General features: G+C 44.1%; 2 protein-coding genes across 6 annotated transcripts in view; both read left to right on the top strand.

Moving 5' to 3' along the window:
- adam15 (ADAM metallopeptidase domain 15) overlaps window positions 1-6,161 on the top strand; it is a 38,352-nt gene extending 32,191 nt beyond the window's left edge. For 3 of the 5 annotated variants that reach the window (XM_046044637.1, XM_046044640.1, XM_046044639.1), the window contains 3 exons: window positions 2,213-2,278; window positions 2,950-3,098; window positions 3,698-6,161. In XM_046044637.1, the coding sequence (XP_045900593.1) occupies window positions 2,213-2,278; window positions 2,950-3,098; window positions 3,698-3,764 (282 nt within the window). In that variant the 3' untranslated portion in view covers window positions 3,765-6,161. The remainder of the gene's footprint in view (window positions 1-2,212; window positions 2,279-2,949; window positions 3,099-3,697) is intronic. The other 2 variants (XM_046044641.1, XM_046044638.1) reach the window with 1 other exon arrangement.
- Window positions 6,162-7,257: 1,096 nt separating this feature from the next.
- Window positions 7,258-10,673, top strand: part of LOC123968639 (semaphorin-4A-like) — a 17,133-nt gene continuing 13,717 nt past the window's right edge. The window contains exons 1-3 of the mRNA XM_046045504.1: window positions 7,258-7,599; window positions 7,833-8,110; window positions 8,441-8,568. Coding sequence (XP_045901460.1) covers window positions 7,258-7,599; window positions 7,833-8,110; window positions 8,441-8,568 — 748 coding nt within the window. The remainder of the gene's footprint in view (window positions 7,600-7,832; window positions 8,111-8,440; window positions 8,569-10,673) is intronic.

Raw genomic sequence — 10,673 nt, 5'->3', positions numbered from 1 at the left:
AGTGTGGCAGTGTTACCTGCAGTGTTACCTGTAGTGTGGCAGTGTTACCTGCAGTGTTACCTGTAGTGTGGCAGTGTTACCTGCAGTGTTACCTGTAGTGTGGCAGTGTTACCTGCAGTGTTACCTGCAGTGTGGCAGTGTTACCTGCAGTGTTACCTGCAGTGTTACCTGCAGTGTTACCTGCAGTGTTACCTGCAGTGTTACCTGCAGTGTTACCTGCAGTGTTACCTGCAGTGTGGCAGTGTTACCTGCAGTGTTACCTGCAGTGTGGCAGTGTTACCTGTAGTGTGGCAGTGTTACCTGCAGTGTGGCAGTGTTACCTGCAGTGTGGCAGTGTTACCTGCAGTGTTACCTGTAGTGTGGCAGTGTTACCTGCAGTGTTACCTGTAGTGTGGCAGTGTTACCGGCAGTGTTACCGGCAGTGTGGCAGTGTTACCTGCAGTGTTACCTGCAGTGTGGCAGTGTTACCTGTAGTGTTACCGGCAGTGTTACCTGCAGTGTTACCTGTAGTGTTACCCGTAGTGTTACCCGCAGTGTTACCCGTAGTGTTACCCGCAGTGTTACCGGCAGTGTTACCTGCAGTGTTACTGTGTGTCCATGTAGGCTGCAGCTCCACCTGCTGGCTGGAGGAGCTCAGCAACAGTTCTTTATCAGGACCCGGTCACACCAGAAACCAGCACTGTGAAAATCAGTTTTTGTCATGGTTCACAAACTGCGTCCCTCAGTCCCTGACTTCCTGTCTGTGGCTCTCTGCTGCGAGCCCATTGGTTCTTCATAATGATGTAAGTTGCATTAAACATTAGAAGGTTTTATTCAGGCTGTCAAACTGACTCAAACGGTCGGGGAAAAAATGAAAGATAGAAGCTAAAATCTACCGATCACACAGTACAAGTGAACCACCGCATCCCCCGACAACGATATTAAGGATCAACGCTGTTCCTGTACAGCTGCTCTATTCACTAATCATTAAAATGCAAAAGCAGTGGGTTTATATAACGTTGCATTCAGTAGGAAGTTAGCCAGTGTTAGCTAACTAACATCACATTAGGAATAAGCCGACATTTTTCTGGATTTGTTTCAGGTTTTGGAAAGAGAATAAATCGTCCTTCTCCTTCCAGACTCTCTGGTAGCTGCTGTAATTATTACAAGATGCTTCAGGAGCAGCGTTTGACCAGATCTTAGAAAAATACAGCCAGAAAAAGCTAGAAAACGACTCTTTCTGCATTCGAGTCACTGGAGCGCAGCCATGAAAGAGTCGGAGCTCAGAGTGAGACCTATACTGGGCTGTGATTGGCCAGAAGTGTATTTGGGGCGTGGCTTAGCGAAGCGAGGCAATTGGCTACTCACGAAATGACAGGGGCTGGCCCTTCCTACAGCTCGGGCATGGTTGGCTACTGTAGGCTGTGGACGGGACACGTGAGCTCCTGTTGGGTCGAATCATGTGTCCATTGAAAGGTCAGATTTCAGCGGCCGTTTTGAAATCAAGATATCACAATTGTTTACATCCAAACTGAAGTTATTACGGTTTTAATTACATATTAGATACGTCTGACACCTAAAGTCCACTGACTCCGGCTGCGCCGCGGTTGCCGGAGCTAATCGCAGCCGTTATAGTCGATGCTTGAGAGTCCACCAGACGAGAAGCGTGTCTCCGCTCCGCAGAGAGGTACCAGGTCTATTCTGGACGCAAGAGCAGATCGAGCCCGGCAGGAAGTCAGACAAAACGCCCTGTTTCTGAAACGCTCCCTGTGGAGATGCAGCCTGCAACCGACGGAACGAAACGTGGTCGCAGAGAGCCGTAAAGAAATGTAGGAGCGCAAAAAAGGACACATTAATAATAATCGACCGCCGGATTACTGTGAGGCTTCATAGGTGAGTCATGTCAGGCCTGACAGAGGCGCTGATGGTGGTCGCCGTGGCGATTTTAGCATGAAATAGTTTGCACTGGTCGAATCATAAGGAGTTCAGTTTTCCAGCAGCTGTGTGTAATCTGGTGTGGCCGGGACTTTACTGCATGATGTTCAGTCTGTTCTGTTTCTGTCTGCATGCAGCACTGATAACAATAATAATGATAATAAAAGTTTAGTTTCATTGATGTGTGAACGAGCAGGTGACGTAGAATAGACGCTGTCGCCGCACGCTGCTTCCTGTTTCCTGACTTTACTAAACAGGAAGTGTTCTGAAGCTTCTCTCCTCCTCACTAACCTTCCAGCTGCTGGTGAGCCGACCAGCGCCACCCAACAAGCCACTCCCACCTGACCCCGTCACACCTGGACAGGTACACCACACCTGGCAGCAGGTAGCATGTAGACAGAGTCGTGATCAGACTATTGATTATTGAGATCTGGTGATTTAACTGGTTGAATCAGGAGCCAATCAGAGGTGACTGATTTGGAGATGAGCCCTGGCAGGCGTGGGGCGTTCAGGAACAGGAGTGAACATCAGACGTGCCAGTTGCTGGTTGCACTGAGGGGGATGGAGTTACCTGAACTATCATTTCTGACCCGTTACCTGTAACTCCATCACGTCCTGTCGCACTCGGCGCTCCGCTCAGTTTTAAATCACCTATTCATTCCATTCAGTTCCACGGTGGAGCTTTTTCTTGAACATCAGTTCTCCCTGCAGACGTTTCACTTTAAAGGTTCACTACGAAAGATTGTAGACTTTAAATTTGGAACGTAGTTAGCAGGCGTGTTGAGTTTAACTGATGAAAGCAGCAGAGCGGCGAGTGAGACAAGAGCGTTTCACTCTCAGTACACCTGCTAATGAAGCGACGCAGGGTTTCTAAATTTGAACTGGTCATTGGAATTTATCAATTAGAAAATAAACTTTAACTTGTGTTTATGTTGCTGTGAAATGAGTAAAAACTTTACTGTTGGCAGGAAACTTGAACGCACCTTTCTGTTTCAGAGGTTCATGTTTTTTTTTTTCCCATGATTCTCTCCTCAGGTCTCTGTTCCATCCAAACCTGTGGTGCCCATCAAGCCCCGCCTCCTGCCCCCGCCGTGCCACCCCCACATCCCCCCTCACCCCGGCTTCCCCGCCAACACCAAACCGCCGCACCACGGAGCCGTCGCACCTGCAGCCGGTCCCAGCAGGTTCGCTGTCCCGCTGAGATTCAGATGTTTGCGTTTGTTTGTTGGACGAAGCTGTAAAATAACGTCACAGATAAATTCCAGAATGACCCAAAAGCTCTGGAGACTTTTTCCCCATTAAGACAGGAATAAAATAACATTTCATTTGCAACTAAAGGAGCAAGAAGAGTAAGAGGAGCTCCCTACGGAAGCTCGTTTCTGCCAAATCAAAAACAAAAATCCACCACTTTAGTTTTTCTGTTCATTTTCATAACCAATTATATGAATAAAAAATGACGAATCATTTTAAATGAGATGAAATAATGCAACTACACCGGCCTAGGGTTTTTATATTTTATACACATCTTTAAACTGCACTTTATCTGCTGAGCACCTCCCCTGTTTTGTATTTTTGAGGCTGATGCTGACGTTAACGTTTGGCAGGTTAAAAAATCTGTGATAGCTGAGCTACAAACTGAGCGTGACCGTTTACAGCGACCAGTTTCAAGGCAGACATAAACAATCAGCTGATTATTGGGTCAGTCGTATGTAACGCCTTGTTCTTTCCCACCTGCAGTCTGAAACCTAAAGTACTCTCTGATGTTTGTCTCCTGTCTCTGCAGACGACCTCCTCCTGCTCCTCCGCTTCGACCCGCAAACCCTCACAAAGTCGACTCGTCCCCGCTGTAACTCGGCGTGGAGGACGTGAGTTTGTCTGACAAACTCTCGAACGTCAGTGACGAAGATGATGATGACTTTATTATCCAGTTTGCACTCGGTCATCGGATTTCTCTCTGACCCCTGTAAATAAAAGCTCAGTGCCTTGCTCAGCAGCGCCGAACTTCGACCGACGGCTGCCGGAGATGATGTCACATTAAAGTGTCTTGGTGTCGACGATGCGGCGCCCCCTGGAGCCAGCAGGGGGTCAGTGCCTTGCTCGAGGAACCTGGGACGGGAATCAAACCTGTGTTTCTCAAAGTAAAGACTAATTAGCAGAGTGGTTCCCAAACTGTGGTCCAGGGCCCTCTGCAGGACCCGGAACAGGCTCCTCTGGAAATGAGAAATCTTTTTTAGGCTCCAGATGTTTTATCAAAATAACATATTTTCTTTTTTTCTTCAGTCCTGCAAATCTTTTTTTCGTGGAGTCGGAGATCTGAAACACGTGAACAGTCGAAGTTAAGACTTGAGATTAAGGACGTGGAAGATGAACAGCTGTCGGACCAAGTGGCGGCCGAAACCTGTCTGAGATTTTAAAAATAAAGTTTAAAAATTGGAGAAAACAATGTATAAATATTTATATTTTATTTTTTCAGAATAAAGTTGTAACATGTCGATAAAGTACTTATAATAAATGACAACATTACAACTTTATAATCAGAAGATTACAACTTAAATCTTGTTCCGACTTATTTCTCGCAAGATTTCCAAAATATTCCAGCTTTGTTCTCTACGATCTTTGAGTTTTAAAATTATAAATATTTGGACTTTATTCTTGAAATCTCAGACTTGTTTTTGCCGCAGGGATTGTATTTTAGCTTTGCTCTAAAATCTTAAAATTCTTGTTGCTGGATCGAAGGAAGCTCCTTCGCTGACGTGACAAACGCGTTCTGGATTTTCTAACGATGAGATTCTTGTTGGACTTCAGGCTGGACGTGAACTGGAAGGAGTGCTGGATCAGGTTTTTATTTTTCTAACCCGCCTTGAGATTTCTATCGGAGACAGTCAGGAATGTAACGAGTGTTCGTGACCTTACGCCAAAGACGAATGATGTAAAAGATGCTGTAACATTTATCTGACCTCTCCTGCTGAAGGAAGAAGTTTGTATTTGCCTTTTCCGGGTAGAGATGGAGGACGCGTAGCTGAACTCTGTGATCGGCTCATTAGTGGAAGAGAATAAGTGAGAAAGACATAATCATAACAGGGCAGAACAATTATTCCAAATCTTATCAATATCGCAATATGGCTTTATAAATCGCAGGAGGTGCAGAAGATTTTATGTGTCAATCTAGCTTTTCAAATTAAATATCTTGCTGCAGCCTTCACATCATACTCTACAGACTTTTTTCAAAACCTTTCCAGCCTTAAATCATCATCAAGTATGAGGAGATTTCCACCTGATACCAAGAAATAATGTCAAAAGTAATCAGCCAGTGTTAAGAACTTAAATATTAACCATGAAGTGAAAACATGTCCCTTTATCACCAATTACCGCAACTCGATACTTTATCAATACCTTTGACAGATCTACAAAGAGGGCTGGGCAATAAAAAATAAAATAACACATGTTCAATAAATATTTGGTTTAATTCATATGAATCACAAAGAAATTATCACATAATTTATTTTGTTGAGGAAAAAAGATTTACTCATCAGATTTGTTTAAAAATAATTATACTAGTTTTGACTGTTCTGCCTCAGATTTGTGAAGTGATCCTCTGTTTGGCATCAAGTGTTTGTCCCATTAAAGAAAAATTTAACCACATAATGAACCATCTGGTTTCTTCAGTTTTCAGTCAGGGGCAAAAATCAGCTTTTAAACTTGAACGAAAAAACGGTTTGATATTCTGATAATTATCGATATCGAATGATGTGAAATGTTTTTACCGTGATAACATTTTTGGCCGTATCGCCCAGCCCTGCCTACAAAACCCTTTATTTCATTGAGCAAAAGAAACCAAATACAATATTCTCTGATGTCCACAGTCACATGGGTCAGAGAGAGAGATCCTTTACTGCAGTAGAAGTACAAATACTCCACAACAAGTAAAAGTCCTGCATTCAAACCTTCCGACAGTAAAAGTATGTGAGTATTATCAGCAGCATTGTTGCAGTAGAAGTACTCATGTTGCAGTAAAGAGAGTGAGGAAACAGCTGAGATTGCCCCGCCCACAGGAAGTGATGTCACTACCCTCCATGATTTTAAACTTAAATAAATCCTGGACAGAAAACTGGCAGCTGCAGAAGTGAATGTCTTCACCCGACGATCCTTAAAGAGTCTGAGCAAACATTCATGCTGTCAACGTCCCGTTGTGTTCACATGTTTGCTGCTAGAGGAGAAGTCCTCAATAAAACAGACTGTTTCTACTTTATACGTGTTTTTTTTCCAGGTTGGGTTAAAATCCATAATTATCTATTTCATGGAGAAAATATTGTTTCATTTAATCGCTGGCGTTTTGGATCTGTTGTTACTTGTATTTAAATTCATTGCTGATTTAATGCTGCATTAGGACATTTTTGTTCCTTATCGAAAACTTTTTTTTAAATTTTGATCCCATGTTGCATAATAGGAATAACACACACTGTGTAGATCAAATATCGACGTCTGTGCAATAAGGACAAAACAATAAGGACATTTAAACCCATTAAAACGTCGTTTACGGCTCGAGCCGTCACTAATACATGAATCATGACTTGTGTCGAAACATCCTTTCATTTTGAAGGAAAACATTAAATTTGCACCTCGTAGTGTTTTCCACCAGATGGCGCCACTACATATGTTGACTGTGTCATAAAGCATTTTATGGCTCAATGATCTAAAATGATTGAGTATGTGTGGATGTCTGAGAGCCATGTGTGTAGGGCCTAAATGTCAAACGTGGTGTTTAGGTGAGTAAATCACACAAATATCCTGCAGGTGACATTTTAATCTCTCTCGCCAATAGAAAGCGCTTCTCACGGCCTTGTTTTTTTTTTGGTTTGATTCATGCGTATTTTACGCACAGACATGAACCTTTGACACAGCTTTGTTTTTTTTGTGCAGTCTATGGTTCAAAGACCTTGGAACATTTCTCACCTACGTAGAGGCAAAAACACAGCAGTCAGTCCTTAGACAATAATAAAATCTTGCATCTTGCGGCAACACAAAGAATCCAAAACAAAGTCTGCCTTTGTTTTGGATTAGAATATTTGCGAAATTAGTGTTTATACAGGTGCGGTTGAAGCAAAAGTTATAAAGCTATGCGCCTCTTCGGTGCCGCCATTTCACACCCGACAACATGAAGAAAACCTACACGGCCCCCGAAGCTGTGGATTACGTTACCGATCCATCAGACTGACAGCGAGCCGGAGTGGCAGTGTAACCGAGAGCGCCACAGATGATGTGGAGTTTCATCTGACGTCGGATTCCTCATCTGACTCAACTCAAAGTGAGGAGCTGGATAACACAGAGGAGACAGCCGATCCTATGTGGACATCAAAAAATGGACTCCACTTGTCACCCGCTAACGCCGAGACGCTACGTGCCTCCCAAGGCGACCCGACACACTACGCAACAGCTCGCATCGAGGACCCAAAGTCTGCATTCCAGCTGCTGTTCACTGAGGAGATGGTAAAACTGAGAAGGTCCCAGAAAAACTGGATTAACATTGATGCGACGGATGCGGAGGCGTCCATCGGGGTTCTGATTCTGGCTGGAGTCTACAAGTCCCGCAATGAGTCCGCCCGGAGCCTGTGGGATGATCACACAGGCCGGCCGATCTTCAGGGCCACAACGCCCCACCGCAATTTCCAAAACTGGAGTTCAAATGTAAGATTTGACCCGACCTGGACTTTACCGGGATGACAAGCTCGCAGCGTTCAGGCCCATCTGGGAGAAGTGGCTGCACCGCCTCCCCCTTCTCTTTAACCCCGGGGTGGACGTCTGTGTGGACGAGCAGCTGGTCGGGTTCCGTGGCCGCTGCAAATTCAGGCAGTACATGTCGTGTAAACCTGCCAAATATGGAATAAAAATCTGGGTCACAAGTGATGTCTCCACCTCAGATGCATGGAAAATGCAGATCTATACTGGAACAGAGAGTTGTGGGGCTGGAGGGACGCACTGTCACCACAGACAATTTCTTTACCTCTCGTGCGCTGGCAGAGGAGCTGCTGAAGGAAAAACTCGCTCTGGTTGGAACAATTAAGAAGAACAACCCTGAGCTTCCTCCACACCTCCTCCAAACTAGAGAGCGAGCGCCCAGATCAGATCACAACGGCCGAGTCTTATGTGCCCAAACGAGGGAGATGAACGTGTTTTTGCTGAGCACCGCGAGCCTGCGGTGAGTGGAGGGGAGCACCAGAAGCCAAGGATGCAAAGGAGCTGTGGACAACCTGGATAAGGTTCGTGCTTTTAGCAACAGTAACTCACACATTTATTTTTGTGCTTTTCTAAAATATATGCCTATTTATCTATTTAGTCATTTTATCATTTTTTTTTTCTGTCGTATTTTTACAACTTGTGCATAATGATCAATATTTTTTCCTTGGTCTTTTGTTATTTTGCAGGCTGTTGACGCATACAGCTGCAAGAGGAAAACATCGGTGGCCAATGGCGCTCTTCTATAATCTCATAGATGTGTCTGCTTTCAACGCCTTTGTCCTGGTTCCAGGAAGGGTCAGGAGCCGGGACCAAAGTGTCAAAAGGAGGCTGTTCCTGGAGGAGCTGGGGAGGATGCTGGTGTATCCCCGGATGCAGAGGAGAGGGCGCCTCCCCCGCACACCAGCTGCTGCAGCCATGGTGAAATCACAGCAGATTGCTGAAAAGGCAAAGGCAAGTGGGGCTGCAGACACCCGCAAGAGGAGGAGGGCGTGCCGTTGCTGCGCAGACAAAAAAGAAACATTTCGACCACCTGCACAGAATGTGGCGCTTACATTTGTAGGCATGCCTTCCCATTCTGCAGCTGAACACCCCCCTCCATCCACACACACCCTCTCATTCCTACACCACGTCTGTGTATTCTGAAGTATTCTGAAGTGTGATATGTTTTCTAAAGTTGTTGGTATTGTTGAAAGTTTAGGTGTTGAAAGGTTTTGTGTATGTATAGTTTTTGATATAAAGATTCGGTTTTTACATTAAGTTTTGATATGAAGTCTTTATGAAGTTTTGATGTGTTTATATAATTTAGAAAAATAAAAATTCATATTCATGGTGATCTTGTAGTTTTGCTTTATTTCTAGAGCAAATTTTGATGTGTATGGAGACAGGCACAGGTTAAAGTCACCTAGTGGAAATCAGGAAAATGTTTGCAAATGTTGTGGTTATTTCTTTTAATCTGGCATAACACAAAAAATTAAAATGCGTAAAAATCAATGTTGCTGCTAATCATGGACATATACCAGGCTGTGATAATTCCTTCCCAAGAAATCCACTTTGCATGTAGTATACAAAAAAAAAATATACATATATAAAGTACAACGAAAGACGTCATTCAGTCTACAAGAGTTGCACAATTACTATTAAAGTTAGCAGAGGGCTAAACCGGAAGTTAGCTGTCTTGGCCAGCAAACATCAACCCAGTGGACGCTGTAACGCTACCGCTAACCAGCGTTTTGGTGGTGTAATTGCAGAACAACGCAGACACCAATGCACAAATATGAATGTGTGGCTATGTGCGTAGCTTAAGCCGTAGACTCGACGCAGAACTATAAATCAGGCTTAACTGTTAAATGTTTGTGTTATGAAAGTGTAACTGGAGACAGAGCACAGGAAAGAAGGACTGGTTTGAGTCAAAGTCCAGGCCCGGTTTAATTTAAGCTTTTGTCAGATAACATTTTTTAGAGATCCAAAAGAAACTGCATAAATAAGATGCTAACAGAGTTACAGTACTACAGAAACAAGTACATAAAGTAATTTATCATTTTTATGATTAATACCATTCATACTTTCTGTGACATATTGAATTGCACAACTTCTGCTTATTCTTTTATGTATCGCATTTAATCACATTGTGTTGAATCGCAATAGGGGTGAATCGTATCGTACCACAACGCCGTCACCTACGGCGTAACCTGACGTGCACCTCCTCAAAAATGTAACTACACGTCGAGTCGGCGCGGACCATAAGCTCTGTGATTGGTCGGCTGGGTAGCCTCACAATGCCTCCGAACCGACAGGAAGTCCCCATGCTTTGAAGTAACTTTTACTAGCAGCCAAAACGGCGTCTGTAACACGGTGGATCGATATATTTGACCGTCACAACCCGAGCAAAATGACTGATCAGAATGTGATCCGCTCAGTCGGTAACATTTGAAACGTAGCCTACGGTGTAGCTACGCACGTAGAACCTACAAGAGAATCACGAGGTACAGCGTGGACTAGTTTTCACCACTGGAGCAGTGCTCGTTCAAAACGGGCCAGTTCAGAACGCCTTCTCAAGAACCGCTCAACCAGACAACTTCACACTCTACGGTAATGCTCAACTTAAAAGCAAGGAGATGATCAAATGGCTACTGTCATTTCTAAAAGCTAGGCTAAGACCAGGCTAATAAGCTATTTTGGACCAGGCTATTTAGCTATTTTGGACCAGGCTATTTAGCTACTTGGAACCAGGCTAATAAGCTATTTTGGACCCGGCTATTTAGCTACTCGGGACCAGGCTAATAAGCTATTTTGGACCAGGCTATTTAGCTACTTGGGACCAGGCTAATTAGCTACTTGGAACCATGCTATTTAGCTACATGGAACCAGGCTAATAAGCTATTTTGGACCAGGCTATTTAGCTACTTGGGACCAGGCTATTTAGCTACTTGGAACCAGGCTAATAAGCTATTTTGGACCAGGCTATTTAGCTACTTGGGACCAGGCTATTTAGCTACATGGAACCAGGCTAATAAGCTATTTTG

Source organism: Micropterus dolomieu, linkage group LG03 (assembly GCF_021292245.1).
Source record: "Micropterus dolomieu isolate WLL.071019.BEF.003 ecotype Adirondacks linkage group LG03, ASM2129224v1, whole genome shotgun sequence".
NCBI classification, from domain to species: domain Eukaryota; kingdom Metazoa; phylum Chordata; class Actinopteri; order Centrarchiformes; family Centrarchidae; genus Micropterus; species Micropterus dolomieu.
Note: the sequence above shows the minus strand (reverse complement) of the source record. Positions and strands in the feature narration are given on the sequence as shown.